This window comes from Narcine bancroftii, chromosome 9, assembly GCF_036971445.1.
Source record: "Narcine bancroftii isolate sNarBan1 chromosome 9, sNarBan1.hap1, whole genome shotgun sequence".
Taxonomy (NCBI): Eukaryota; Metazoa; Chordata; class Chondrichthyes; order Torpediniformes; family Narcinidae; genus Narcine; species Narcine bancroftii.
In genome coordinates, this window is record NC_091477.1 from 94,326,290 (window position 1) to 94,342,622 (window position 16,333).

The window sequence follows — 16,333 nt, forward strand, 5'->3', positions numbered from 1 at the left end:
AAAGATGAGACCCATTAATGGCTCTTTATGCTTTCTCAACTCCCTGAACTATATTTCAGTACTTTCTCCATATTCTGCACTCTTTGACTACCATTACATTACTCTCTACACTTGTTTGTCTATTTTAATTATTGCAGTATCTGCGGTGCAAATTGGAGTTCCCGGATAGCACACCAAACAAAGCTTCTTACTGTATTCCAATACCTGTGACAAATCATTCAAATAGAAACCTTCAACCGGTCACAGATATTATCAAGCATTACATAAATAGATAAAATGATAGCACAAAACAAACTTATTTCAATAGTACCCAAAATAAATACTTATTACTTTAAATAATTAAGCCAGTCTGCCAACAGAGAATGTTCATTGTATGAGATATTACAATTCAGAGGGAGAACATAGAATGCCAATTCATTTTAAAAAAGAGCACCTCCGTCAAAAAGTCTGACAACAGAGTATGATTCAACATTTACTTAATGATCACAAATAACTCAGCCATAACCACTTCCCAAATAACTAGTTGCTGTTCAAATTGTTCTTTAGCTAGTATATATTTAAAGCCAGTACATAATGCATCCCAGACAGTAGTCTTTCACACTGCTTGGCTTTCAGTCTCTTGGATCTATACCTAGACTCCAAACCTGATATTCAACTTAATGGCAACTCAGAAATGACATTGAATCATTTTCAGGATGAAAATATAATTGGAACCAAGACATGTATGTAACCATTTTACAAAATCATACTATGAGCATTTCTATGGGACCCTGCTGTTAATGTTCAGTTTGCCAGACTAGAGAGTGGTTTTGTGATTTTGAGAATGATTTTTATCCCCCCCATTCTCAAAAAATGTTTTGAGAGTGACCAGAGAATAAGACAGCATCAACTGCAGGTTCTCCGACTCAATCTCTCCTGACAAGAGATTGGCATACTGGTTAGCGCCATGCCTTTACAGTGCCAGCGTTCAGGACTGGGGTTCAAATCCCCCGCTGTCTGTAAGGAGTTGGTATGTTCTCCCCGGGTCTGTGTGGGTTTTCCCTGGGAGCTCCGGTTTCCTCCCACTATTTGAAATGTGCCGGGGGTGGAAGTTAATTGGGCGTAAATTGAGCAGCATGGACTCATGAGCTGAAATGGCCTGTTACCATGTTGTATCTCTAAATTTAAATTTTAAATATCCCAACAATGTTCAATATTTTAAACCCAAAATCATGCCATGTTAACATATTTTACTTACCAAGTCCCAGACAAGATACTCGAAGTCCTGATTTTCCCAGATTCCTTTAAATTAAAGATAGTAAATTTCTATGAATACAAAGATAAATACATATCTTGTTCATCTTCTAAACATTTCAAAATGAACTATTGACTAGTACTATCTACAATCTTATTTTGAGAAAGGGATATGTTATTATCCACTTTCAGTACTGCGTGTGACATTCAAAGGTCATTAAAGACAGGTATGTAGATCAGAATGTTCCAGTGGGAAATGAGCAGAATGCAGGAAAATGGGGCCAACTTGATCTGCATGGGCATGTTTGGCAAAGGATCCATTTAAGTGCCCTCGAACTCCATGGTTCTAAGATCATGTTAGTGGATTCATTATTTAATAAACACAATGCTCTGGGCCATAGTCAAAGGGCATGGTTTTCATGGCAGGCTGGCTTCAACCTGCATTGCAGTAAAAAAAATCACCAATGAAATAATTTTCAAAACCCAGCTACTAAATCTAATCAGACATTGACATTCTTGACATTCTAGATTTCCTAACTGCCAATTTACCAATTCTGTCCCTGTGAACATTGGCCAAGGAATTCAGACAGCATGGAATGAGCAGACCCACTTGTAAACAAAACTGTCAACAAACACTGAAGTGGAATTTTGTTATTTGTCAGGAAGCTTTCTGAATGGAACAGGAGATCAAATGAAAAGTGCTATTTATTCAGGACGAGATATACATCGTAAAGATATCAAGTATATCTGCATTTACATTGATCGATAGCTAATTTGTTATTAATTCTTGGTTGAAAAAAAATAAAATTGCATGCATCTTTTTGATGCTAAATACCCACCATAATTCATGCTGATCCTAAAATATTGTATTTCATTAGAAAATTCCAGCTAAAAAGTTCCCCGGGAGAGCAGAGAGTGGAGAAACAGCACTGCTCCAAAGGGTTCAACCACCCAGTTTTAATTCTGGTGGCTCCGTTCGGGCTTGTAATAGCCTGTTAAAGGCTGGTGTTTGTAAGTAAAATTCTGCAATCATGAAGGTCTGTGCCCAAGATGGTGTCACCTGTGCTCAGCAATGGCCTCGCACTCTTTCCGCCTTTGTGGAGTTTACAGAGGTTTGATATGACATCAGAAACCCTAGTAAATTTCTAGAGGTGTGGTGGAAATGTGCATCACGGTCTAGTATGGAAACATCCATAATCCTGAGTATAAAGCCCTCCAGAAGGTAGTGGACACAGCCCAGAACAAAACCCTCCCCACTATTGAGTACATCTGCAGGGAACACTACTGAGAGAGAGCAGCATCATCAAAGACCCTCACCATCCAGCACATGCTCTGCTGCTCCCACTCCACAATCAGACTCCTCAAAAACAAATTTAATCAGAGACTCATTTAAGGACTCTTACTTATGCACTTTTTTGATTTTCTTTTTGCTCTCTCTGTTCTGCACATTGTTTACATTCATCTATTTACAGTTCTTTGTTTTCATGTTTTATGCTGTGTACACTATTTTTTTGCACTACCAATTAGAGGTAATTCTGCCTCGCCCGCAGGAAAAAGGAATCGCAGGGTTGTATGTGATGCCACATATAGTCTCTGACAATAAACTTGAATCTGAATCTGAGCAGCGGATCGGCGCAGAGCACCAGAAACAAGTAGAATACCCCACCCCCATTGAGAAGATGCAGAGGAGACGACCCTACAGGGAAGGTGACCATAGCCACAAATCAGTGAGGGCTCAGCGGCTGAAAGACCCTGCAGAATGTGATCACCACAGTGAGGGTTTCAGTGGCTGAGGGACCTGCATCGGCTGCAGGCTGCTAGAGACTGACTCATGGGAACACAGTATCAGAGCCGCGATTGGGGGGGTGCTGAGGGCAAGAGGGGCCTTGGGCGTTGAAGGCTTCCTGATCATGTCAAAGGCTTGGACCTGGAGCTCATGTTGCTGATGGATTGAAGAGTCAGTGTGACTGCAAAAGCTGCAGGAGTGCTGGGGGTGGATCCACGGACTCCCAGTGACTCTGAAGGGACACTCTTTTCTTTCTCATTCTCTCTTAATGGGGCACCAGGTGACACTCATGGCAGCTCTTTGTCTGCCTTATGACAGGCAGAGGTAATTTCGTGTCATATTAACATGTTCTGTACCATTACATGACAATAAAGAAGTCTTGAATTTTTACCTTCTGGATCAGAGTACCGATAGAAGCTTATTAATGTATACAACAGCACAGCTCATTTAATCTGGGGCTGAGCACCTTCCAACTGGAGGACATTAACTTCTCCACTTTCTGTTAGCCCCAACACTGCGCCCCCCATCTTTCCTTTCCTCTCTCTCTCTCCCCTATCTTCTTACCCCCAACTCTGCTTCCACAGAGCCCCAAACAAACACCCTCCCCTAGACAATTCTCACCTTTCCTCTTTCCTGTGTCCCATCCATATCCAATTGGCACCTTTTATCTATTGGTCTGTACTCCTCCCTCTGCCCATGCTTCCTTTACTAACCTTTTACTCAGGTGCCTGCCTGCTATTTACTCATACCTTGAAGAACAACTCTGGTCCCAAATGTCTGTTTTATATCTTTACCTCCTCTGGGAACTGCGAGACCTGCTAAGCCCCTGCAGAATTTCTGTGCTTTTACTACAATCACAGGATCTGCAGACTTCTATATTTCAATCCACTGCTTGATCCTCATCAACCACCTTAATCACCTCCTCAATCAAATTTGTAAAACCTGAACTTTCCCTACACAAAGCCATGGTGGTCATCCCTAATCTAACTTTGCACTTTCAAATGTTCACAAATTCTATCTCAAAGTAGTTTCTACATACATTCCTGATCATTAAAGGGAACGGGCTAGGTCAACAAATATCTAGTTATACCCATTTCCCTTGAACAAAAATTAGTCCATTAATTTGGAGAGTCTGTAACATGTGGAAGATCACAATGCAGTTTTCAGTCACAAATCATTGCTGATACAATGTGCCTGCTATGTACATCTATCTTTGAACCGACCAGAAGCCAACAGAATGGTTCCCTGGAATTTGGCAGGAATAGCTAGATTCCAATTTTTATTTCTGTGGATCCACAATGAAACTCAAGCCTGGAGCTGGTCATTTTCAACAGCCCTGGGACCTCCCTGTGTGTCAGGCCTCAAAGCATATTCAGGAAAGTGCAGGCCAGCTATGTGAATTCCCCAATCAGGAAAAATCTCAGAACCATTTGTTTCAATCCTTCAGTTCTCTGACTGCACCCAGAAATTCATAATGGCTAAGGTTTTCTAGTAGCAGGTGTGGTAGACCAGTCCTGTCTGGCATTTGCCCAAAATATACAGTAGCTGGCATTTAAACATTTGTGGAAGATTCACACACAGCCTGGAGGGCACTGGAAAATTTTTAAATTATGGTTAAAATAAGCAGTGTTGTCTTAACATTTAACTTAATCAACAAAATTAACATGAAAGAGTTGGTACAGTTTTCATCCAAGTTCTTTGAAGAGGAACCCATCAAAACAAATTGGATGCTGGAATGCCCCTGAATCAATCAAGTTCTATGTCGGACAACAGGTAATCTGTTCTGACAGTTGACTTATCAAGCAGTGATGGCAACAACTGCCCATTTTCTCATCATGAAGAAGTGCAAAACAGGTGCAACATTTGCAAATAAAAGGTCAATGAGGAAAATATAGAGTGGTGTAAAACTTGAAATTGTGCATTTAAGTCTTTTGGATGACTATCTTCCATAACCTTTGAATGTGCTCTTGAATTTCAATTTCTCTGTGTACAAATATAAATATCAATCTGTTGATAGTCTGCACAAATACAAATGTAATTTCATGTGCTCCCATGCTGAACATTAAAAAATACAAGTACTTCAACATTTACTGATAATGACAGCTATTCACTACACAACAACTACATAAATCTGGACAAAACACCAGCAAGACCATACAACTACCAGATTTTTGCAAAAATCCATCCAGTTCCCTAAAGCCTGGATGAAGGCTACCTCCATCTAGTCTATGTGAGACAAGAGGACAACAGCAAAGTGACTTGCAACAAAAATGACCAAGCAAACCACTTGATCATATATTGTACTCAATTGTATCAACTCCAATGCTGCAATTGACAATGTCTACAATGCCCACATCCTGTCAATGGATACAAAGAGCAGCAGCTTCAATCAACAGACTCCAGCATTTAGTGACCATCCCTTCCTGCTTTGAGAAAATATCAGTAAGACAAATGCCACTTTACACCTGCTTTCATTCCTTAAAACAACTGTGTTCAATTAATTATTATGGGAATCCTAAATTGTGAAGAGTCAAATTAACTCAAAATTCTGTATTACAGATATCATAAAAAGTTATCCTAGAGTGCTTTACATAATTAGAAAATAATTATTACTCAAAAAGGCAATTCCAGAATGCAGCTGTGGGAATCCATTTTATATTGCTTTGGCTTACCATATGTAGTGAATTAAAAATTATTACACTAAATCATGAGATTGATAAACTCTTTATACTATCATTTGATGATTGGGAAATGATACTGAAGAACTTTACCCAAGATCTGTGAGGGTGTAACTAAGGGATCAATAAAGGGGAACCAGTAGATGCAGTGGGTTTTTTTTGTATTTTCAGAATGTGCCACCTAAAGGTTACTGCAGAGAAGGCCCCGATATTGGGGGTAATAATCAGCCAGTTGTCCGTATACTCTCACAGTTTTTTCAAGATAAGCTTAAACTAGTGGAGTGAATCAGAGGTTATTGTTGGAACCACAACTGTTCACATTCCATTTTCAGATCATTCTACTAACACAAGACAAAAAGTTAAACCCAGAACAGTCAACCAGATTTAGTAACTCTGCAAAGGTGGAAACAAATTTGGAAAAAGAACATTTTATGTGTGCGTGTGTGCTGCAAATTAGGAGTACTTGGCAGGCGGAGTATAACATGCGATGAATAGTAAAGAAGCATGTTCAGAATGGAGAAAAATTGTTGCCTTACAGAGAAATCTAATGCAACATTGGCCTTTATCTCAAATGGAATGAAGTACAAAGCAATGAAGAACCAAGTGCAGTTCTGATCTCCATATTTCAGGAAGAATAAACTTCCTGAAAATGGTTCAGAGAGAAGGTTGATTCCTAGGGATGTGAAGAATTGGGGCTATAAATATTGGCCAACAGTGAGCAGGAAAGCTATAGAGGCAGAATGTATGCTAATTGATAAAGGAAACAGATTATTTTGCCATCTCGCCATTATAATCTAAACTACATGGAAGGAAGTAAAAAACAACTTGCCAAAAATATCAGGATAAACATGAAAAGATCAACTTCAATGAAATACAGTCAATTGATAATGCACTGATCGTCTATGGGTACAGTATTGGTTTGAAAAAGTGGGAGGGCTGCATTACTCAAAATTTCAATGCAATGTACTAGACAACATTGGATGAAAGAGAATAGACAACTTTAAGAAAAATACAATAACTTTATCAATTTATTAAACAGATAATGAAAGTCAAAGAGAGTCACAAGTACCAAATGCAGCAAGAAAAAAAATGAGTCCAGTACCAAAAATACCAAGAGGATTTTCAAAGCAGAATTTAGTCATCTTAAAGAATGGAAACCATGTAGAAACTGAACCAGCATAAATCAGAATTAAATGTTTACTTTGTAAAATATTCACTGACATGTCTAAAATAAGAAATGTACATTCAAGTCTTTATAATCTCCATGAAATGAGAAGCTTTAGGGAAAGTGTTGGCAGCTGCATAATTTATATCTCAGCAGAAATTCTGATGGGTTTTGGCACAATCAAGTTGGTGTAATTAGCAAAAGTCCATAATTTCTCATTTGGCAGCTTGCTTTTCAAACATTTACCAATTGTTCAACAATTTTTTTTTGCATCAGGAATGAGTTATTCAAAGCAGCACGTTAAAAAAAAGTTCAAAGCTATTTTGCTGACATATAACCATATAACATTAAGAGCATTTTACGCCATAGGTGCTCTGTGTTGGTGATTATTTTTCATCTTATTTCAGGCCTGGCAATGATATATTTGTAGAATTTTCCCAACATTGGATTGTGGGTACTTGCTCTTTTCTGTTTTACAGGAAAAAAAGTAAAATTAATCCCATCAAATGCTCCTGTTCTGAATTTATTTCATCATTCCTGGCCAATCAAGCACACTGGTATATCAAGCCTTGAAGGCATTATTGTTAATTGCCCAATTCCCAAACCTTTAATCAACACAATTTAGTTTCTTTCATACATGTAAAAATGGAAACAGCATTCAAATCATTTCAGGAAGGAACAGCTCATTCCAGGTCCTCAAAGCCTAATGTGATCCTCAAATTGCTTGCAGGGGCATGTTTAGATCTTTTGTTTATTAATGGATGAGTGTGTCACTAGCAAAAGTTTATTACGCATCTCCAGTCAAATTCAACGAAACAATTCTAGAACTAATTACTTCATTATGTACCAGATTTACCATGAACAATAACTGATCAGAATTTTTTTTAATAATTTGTAAAAAGCTGACAAAGGTAGACAAAATAAATTGTAATCAGGCCAGCTGTTAATTGCACCTGTCATCTTGTTTGCTACCTCTACTTTTTTCCCCAAGTCCAACTCCTGATATCTCAACTCCTGGCCCAATCCACTTTACATCATCCTCACCCTCTCTCCGCCTCAAATATTTATTGAGATGCAAATACAAGTGAAAGAGCAACCTGCAATTTAAAGAATTCTAGCATTACATTTCTGAGCGAGGATGATTCTGAAATATTTTAAGTTCACAAAATTAAATCCTGACTTTTCACTTTTACAAGAGGAGAACCAGTGATATTATTGACTGGCTTTCTGTGAAATGATCACTCTGCTTTAATTTAATTTTATGAATCAATAGTTACATTTTTCTGTTATTTTGAAAGCCAGATATTTGATGTTTATCAATCTTCACAGTTGGGACAAGTGCCCTGGCACATCACAAACTGAGATGAACATAGGAAATTTATGAAGGTAAAGGCATTAGAAAAACTCACCGGACAAAAGGGAAACAAATTATCACAACTGCACGTCAGGGCTTTAAAAGAGGCTGCAGAGACAGTGGGCTTGTTGTTTGCAGTATTCCAAAAGTCACTAAGGATTGGGGAAATAGCAAATTTCCCCCTTGAATCAGAATTTATTGTCATGAACTCATTACAAAATTTGTTGTTTCGTGGCAGCAATCACAGGTACAAATATTGCTATAAATTACATACAAAAATAAATAAATTAGATCAATAGAAGAGAAAGTGAGGTAGTGTCTGTGGTTCATTATCCATTCAGAAATCTGATGGCAGAGGGGAAGAAGCTGTTTTTGTGCCGCTGGGTGTTTGTATTTAGGCTCTTGTACCACCTCCTCGATGATAGCAGAGTGAAAAGGGTGGTGAGGGTCCTGGACGATAGGGGCTGTTTTCTTTCGACACCGCCTCTTGTAGATATCCTCGATGGAATGAAGACAGATGTCCATGATAGCACTGGTCAAGTTCACAACTCTCTGTAGTCTTTTCCTATCCTGTGCATTGGCACTTCCCCACTTGTCAGTTATGCAACTAGTCAGAATGCTCTCCATGGGTACACCTGTATAAATTTGCAAGAGTCCTTGGTGACACGACAAATCTCCACAAACCTCACAAAGTATAGCGGCTGGAGAGCCTTCTTCGTGGAGGCTCCAGGACAGATCATGGGACATTAACACCCAGGAATCTGAAGTTCTTGACCCTCTCCACTGCTGACCCCTCGATGAGGACTGGTTTGTGGTCTTCTGATTTCCTGCTGAAGTCCACAATCATCTCCTTGTTTTTGCTAATGTTGAGTGCAAGGAGGTTGTTGAGACACCACTCAACTAGCTGATCTATCTTCCTCATTGCCATCTGTAATTCTGCCTACAACTGTGGTGTCATCGTCAAATTTGTAGATAGCATTTGAATTGTGCCCAGCCAGTTATGGGTGTGGAGCAAGTAGAGCAGTGGGCTAAGCATACATCCTTGAGGTGCGCTTCTGTTGATTGTCAGTGAGGAGGAGATGTTGTTTCCAATTCATACTGACTGTGGTCTTCTGCAGAGGAAGTCAAGGATCCAGTTGCAGAGGCCCTGGGTTTGGGGCTTGTTGACCAGCACTGAGGGAATAATGGTGTCGAAGGTTGAGCTGTAGTTGGTGAAGAGCAGCCATATGCACGAGTTGCTGTTTTCCCAGGTGATTTAGAGCTGAGTGGAGAGCCAGTGATATTGCATCTGCTGTGAAATGATTGTGAAGATGGGTGAATTGCAGACCTTTACTTTGGTATGTATTCATTCTTGTCATGAACAACTTTTCAAAGCATTTCATTACTAGATGTTAGTGCTACTGGGCGACAGTCATTGAAGCAGCTCACTCTACTCTTCTTAGGCACCAGGGTAATTGATAACTATTATTATTATAAATAAAAAGTGCATCATAGTAAATAGTTATTTACTATTTAAGTTAATGATCTGGAGGAAGACGTACAACAGAAGAATCCAAATTTACAGGATATTGCAACTCTGCAATAGAACAGAGACAGATCAACTAAATGGATGAAAGCTTGCAAAATATGTGAGAAAGTGTGGGGTCATGTAAGAGGAATCAAAAGGCAGACGATCAAAAGGAGTGGTAAACTGGGATTTAGACAGCCGTTCTTATAATTTAATCATAAAGGTTATTAGGCAGGTAGATAAGAAAGGCCAAAGACACATTAGTCTTTATTGTAAAGGGATTGGGGCTTAGAAATAGGGGAATTGTCTTCCAATTGTACAGTGCCTTGATAAGTGCACACAAGGAGCACTGCACAGCTTTGCTCCCTTTATTTATAAGGGGATAATGTTGTTTTGCCGACAGTCCAAAGATTGACCAGACTAATGCCTGGGATGGGAGGACTACCCTTTCAAGGGAGAGGAAACTGGTTGAGTCTGTAACCTTCAGAGTTTTGATGAATGAAGGGTGATTATTGAAACATGTCCAACTCCTTTAGGATATTGCAAGGTAGATATTTTCATTATTAACTTACTTTTAAATGAGAGGGCATAGCGCCAAAATAACAAGGCCGTTATTAAAAACTGAGGTGTATGAAAATATCTTCTTGTAAAGAGTAGTGACTCGCTGAAATTCTCCACTGCAGAGAATGATACAGATTAGATCATTAGAACAATTTAAAGTAAATGTAGATAAATTTCTCAAAGATCAGGATTTAGAGGGCCGTGGGGATCTGGCACTAAGAAGGTGTTGAGGCTTCAGAGAGATTCGACGATCATATTGAGGGGGCGAGATGGTCTATTTCTGCTCCTGTTCTTGTCAATGCGTGCTTGTGTATGGTATGATTGTTTTGATATTAATTTATATGAGATTTGTGATAAATTGTACACTGGATAGTAGGCAATGGGGCAAGTGATAAACCACCATTTTAAATTCCCAGGGAAATCCCAGATGTTTTTAATTTGGATCTCTCTAATCTAATTGAAAGTGGGCTGCATTCGCAGAACTAATTTACCCATTATTCAGCATCTTTAGAGAAATGGCAGGATCCCCAAATGGTAAATCAAGCGTTTTATAAATGATGCAAATGGGGCATTGGGATTAATTTGCAAAATGATCTGCATCCAAATACTTTGTACTTGGCTCAGGAAAGTTTGCTGGAAGTAGACATTGAGGACAGATGTTCATCTGAATTGTGACAAGGCACTTCAACATTATTGACCAAATCTCAATTATGAAACTACAGCACGATAGGAAGACTCAAAATATTGGTACCCAGGAATTCATCGATTATAATTAGATTTCACTGTGATTTCACCTTCTGCAACTGCAAAAATAATTCAAGGGATGCAGAACATCATTCAAAATGAAATTAAATATTACACAGGTTAAAATGTAATTGCAGATTATACATCCTAATAAAAGATTCCAGTTTAAAGAAAAGGTTAATTTTTAAGTATGACAATCTAAAAGATAAGTATTCCCATATCTCAGCCTTTCTTGATCTTCCACAGTCATAATCATTTTTTGACTAAACAAAGCCTCACAAATAACAACACATAAATATTTCAGATATTTTAGATTAAATCGCATAAAACACATCTTATTTATCTCAGTGAAAATAAAACATTCCCTGTACTTTATTAGTTTTGTTGTCTCTCCAAAGCTTTTTCCTTTTTTTTATATAAACTTTATTTAAAATTTTATAACATGAATAAAATAGAAAGTTACAGTAAAAAGATTAAACGTAAGATAATAAAAATTACAGTACTACATCGGCAGACTAAATAAACTAAACCCCCCCCAATAATTAGTACACAACATTAATGGCCTAGCTTAAAATTAGTCTAACCCCCCCCCCCCCGCAAGATAAAGAGTGAAAGAGTGAAGAGTTAATAAAATGAACAATATTATATAAAAAAAAGCCCACTTTAAAAAAAAAGCCCACTTCAAAGCTTTTTCCTCGACTGGCCTGAGATTTACTGCTTCAACAATTCTGATAAAACTAGTACTCAGATATAGAAATCATTCAATATACTATCAAACTTATTTATCAACAAATGGCAGTTTCAGAGGTTAATCATCAACTATTTTTTTTGCATTGACTTAAAAGTTGAAAAGTGGTAAATTATGACCATAAATCATATGTCATTTAAAACCATATTCAAATTTTAATATACATTTGTGGAGGAATTTGCAGAGGTTTGGTATGACATTAGAAACCCTGGCAAATTTCTAGGTTTGGTGGAAAGTGTGCTGACCAGCTGTATCATGGTCTGGTTTGGAAACACCAATACCCCTGAGTGTAAAGCCCTCCAAAAGGTAATGAACACAGCCCGGGACATTGCAGGCAAACCCTCCCCACTACTGAGTACATCTACAGGAACACTGCAGTCAGAGAGCAGAATCAATGATCAAAGGCTCTCACCATCCAGCACATGCACTGTTCTCACTGCTGCCATCAGGAAAGAGGTAAAGGTGCCACAAGACTAACTCCATAAGGTTCAGGAACAGCTGCTACCCCTCCACCATCAGACAACTCAATCAGAGACTCATTTAAGGACTCTTACTTGTGTACTTTATTAATCAATTTTATTTGTTCCCTCTATATTGTACAGTTTGTTTACATTCATTATCTGTTTACAGTTTTGTTTGTTTATATGTTTTATGCTGTGTACAGTTTATTTTTTGCACTACCAATAAGTCGTAATTCTGCGCCCACAGGAAAATGGAATCTCAGGGGTGTATGTGATGTCGTGTATGTACTCTGACAATAAATCTGAACTCTGTACTCTTTTTCAACAGCTGATATTGACTTGAACAAAGCCATCGATATTTAAAATAACACATTGACGAATTTTAAAAGCTCAGGCACTGTACTTTATGATACATGTACGTGATGAATGAATGCCGATCAATACAAGATTTTGGAACTGAAACAATATTAGATAGTTTCCTTCCACAAAAGGCAAAAGCAGCAATATCTAGAGTAAAGCAGAAAATGCTGAGAACCATCAGCAGATCAGATAGAATCATAGAAAGAAAAATAGCAAACAATTCAGGTTAAAGACTCAACATCAGAATGATTGACGTTCATTGTCTTTTGTGCTAATGACAGCGAATTGTCATGGCAGAAAAAAATGCGGTTGACATAGAGTGAATAGTTTTATCTATTACACATCCTCCCCCATTGAATTGAGGGTACAAGGCATGCTGCAAATTCAGAGAAAACTGGCAAAGGTTAAGACATAAATTCTACTATCTGAGAGGTGAATCTTGGTATGATTCCAGAAGTAATGAAAAGCAAAGCAATCCAAAAAAAAACAAATAAAGGTAATGTAATGATAGTGTTCATGGTTGCAATGCAACTAGCAATGCCTTAAGGATTAAAGCTCCTGTTTGATTATACTTGGCTACCAGCAGGGGCTGACACAGAACAAGAGACAGTATGCAAGATCTATAATGGAGGCTTGCAGCCTTATGGTGCTGTTTACATCAACTTTAAAGTAAAGAACCTTTTCCTTCATCTATGTGTTGTCTAAGAACTCACACATACGAATATAAGATGAAACAGGTAATAGCTTTTTCTGATTAACAGGAAATAAAATTGGCAGGTTAGAAGTGTTACAATTTTAATGAAGAAAATGTCACTCTCTTCCATACCATGGAGCTAAGCAGAAGCCAGTTTCTGTGAAACAAAAGTATTGTAAAAAGTTAACACATCAGCAGAAGATAGCTCAGTTTCATAGTGCTGGCTGAACCTCTACCAATATTGGAGAAATTTGAATAACAATGTGAAGTGCTAACATTTGAAACTTAAAATATTACTGACAAATATAAAAGCAAAGAATGCCCATTAATGAATGGCAAGGTTCAATTAAAATCAAATGGTCATTAAAAATCAAACATCATTAAAGTTTTAAAAATAGAGGAGTTTTTAAAAAAAATCCTTATTCACTCTTAATGAAATGTTATATAGTAACAAAGCACATTGATTTCCAAAATTTAGTTTCCCTGCAGTGAACTTCAAAAGCAGAGTAGAGCTACAAGCAAGCATTTGGAGCAAGTGGCCAAGAATGAAGGCACACCTTCTATGATCTACTTACCAAAATTAGGGAGTCAAACTGCAGTGTGCAAAATATTCCAAATGCAATGTACCTGACCAGTCTCTATATTTCCAACAACCACATCCAGCTCATGATGTTCAGAGACACATGGTGGTGAGACCCGTTTATTGATGAGCAAGGATGATGGAGGAGTGGATACAGACTCGATGGTTCCCTTGCACGTTGTTATGAAATATGAAAAGACAGGTCAAAGGTTACATATCATTAATCCTTCAATGCCTAGTGACCAAAGATTTATGGGCATCATTTGCACACAAGCATGGACTACATCATTTGCACACAAGCATGGACTACATCATTTGCACACAAGCATGGACTACATCATTTGCACACAAGCATGGACTACATCATTTGCACACAAGCATGGACTACATCATTTGCACACAAGCATGGACTACATCATTTGCACACAAGCATGGACTACATCATTTGCACACAAGCATGGACTACATCATTTGAGGGGCAAATTACACAACCATGCTGATCATCCCCCTTTTTGACTAGATGATGGAAGAGCTTAGATTGGCTGGATACTGTCCCAATGAATTCCGACAATAATATCATGGTGATGGAATTATTTAGTTCCAAACTATTTCTCCTTGAAACAGGGGCACAATGGCATAACTAGCAGAATTGTTGCCTCATGACTCCTTGATCACAAGGTCAAATGCAGCCTTGTTATCAATCTCAATTATACTCTGGGGTTTGGCTCCAGAGTCCTTGCTTGGACCAAGTTTTAAGAAATATAAAACCTTAGAACACTGCAGCACAGAAACAGCCTCTTTCAGTTCTTCTAGTCTGTGCCGAACCATTTTTTTTTTTGCCTAGACTCATTGACCTGCACCCAGTCCATAGTCCTCCATACCTCTCCCATCCATGTACCTGACAAAATTCTCCTTAAATGTTAAAAATGAGCCCGCTGGCAGCTCATTCCACACTCACACCACTCTTTGTGTCAAGACATTCTCCCTCACATTCTCCCTAAACCTTTCCCCTTTCATTCTTAACCCATGTCCTCTGGTTTGTATCTCACTTACCCTCCATGGAAAAAGCCTATCTACATTTACTCTGTCTACCCCCTTCAATTTTAAATCCTTCTATCAAATCTCCCTTCATTCTTCTACGGTCCAGGGAAATAAGTCCTAACCTGTTTAACCTTTCCCTGTAACTCAGTTCCTGAAGTCTGGGCAAGATCCTAATAAATCTTCTTGGCCTTCTATTTTATATGTTTCCTGTCATTAGGTGACCAAAACTGCACACAATACTCCAAATTTGGCATCACCAACTCTACCATAAAATCCCAGCTCCTATACTTAATACATTGAGTTACAAAGACCAATATACCAAATGCTCTCTTTACAACCCTATCCGCCTGAGTCTCTACTTTCAAGGAATTATGTATCTGAATTACCAGGTCCCTCTGTTCTATCCTCAGTGCCTTACCATTCACTATGTATATCCTTTCTTGGTTTGTCCTTCCAAAAATGTAGCACTTTACCCTTGTCTGCATTAAATTCCATTTGCTATTTTCAGCCTATTTTTACAGCTGGTCCAGATCCCTTGGAAGCCTTAAAAACCTTCTTTGCTGTCCACAACGCCTCCAATCTTAGTGTCATCTGCAAACTTGCTGATCCAATTTATCCCATTATCATCCAGATCATTGGTATAGATGACAAACAACAATGGTCCCAGCCCCAATTCCTTAGGCACACCACTAGTCACAGGCCTCCAGTCTCAGAAGCAATCATCCACCACTACTTTCTGGCTTCTCCCATCCAGCCATTGTCAAATCTACTTCACTACTTCACCATAAATATCTACCGTATGAACCTTCCTGACAAACATCCAATGTGGGGCCTTATCAAAGGCTTTACTAAAGTCCATGTAGACAACATCCACACCCTTTCCTTCATCAACATTCCTGGTAATGTCCTCAAAAAATTCTACAAGATTGGTTAAATACAACCTACCATGCACAAAGCCATGTGACTACTTCTAATCATCTTCTGGCTATCCAAATACTGTAATTGTATATCCAATCTCTTAGAATGCCTTCCAGTAATTGACCTACTACGGACATCAGGTTCACCGGCCTATAATTTCCAGGGTTTATTTTGGAACTTTTTTTTTAAAACAACAGAACAAGGTGAGCTACCCTCCAATCCTCTAACACCATACCCGTGGCTAAGGACATTTTAAATATTTCTGCCATAAATCTTTGATGTGTGGAAAACTGAGCTGCAGTGAACAAATTATTGCTAAGCACTGCTGGGCAGCATTGATCTAAACATCTTCCATCATTGTGAAGATTGTTGATGCAATATTTAGCTGGTTGATTTTATCCTTCACAATGTCAGGAAGGTGCAAATTTTATAGTTGTACTGGAACTGCTTGCGAGATGCACAAGTCTTCACAAATCTCAAAGCATTTGCTATATCCAGTGCTT

At 38.4% G+C, this 16,333-nt stretch overlaps 1 protein-coding gene across 1 annotated transcript in view; it reads right to left on the reverse strand.

Annotated features, from left to right (window-relative positions):
- kcnab1a (potassium voltage-gated channel subfamily A regulatory beta subunit 1a) overlaps positions 1-16,333 on the reverse strand; it is a 149,462-nt gene that overhangs the window by 60,060 nt on the left and 73,069 nt on the right. The window contains exon 2 of the mRNA XM_069896888.1: positions 1,238-1,281. Coding sequence (XP_069752989.1) covers positions 1,238-1,281 — 44 coding nt within the window. The remainder of the gene's footprint in view (positions 1-1,237; positions 1,282-16,333) is intronic.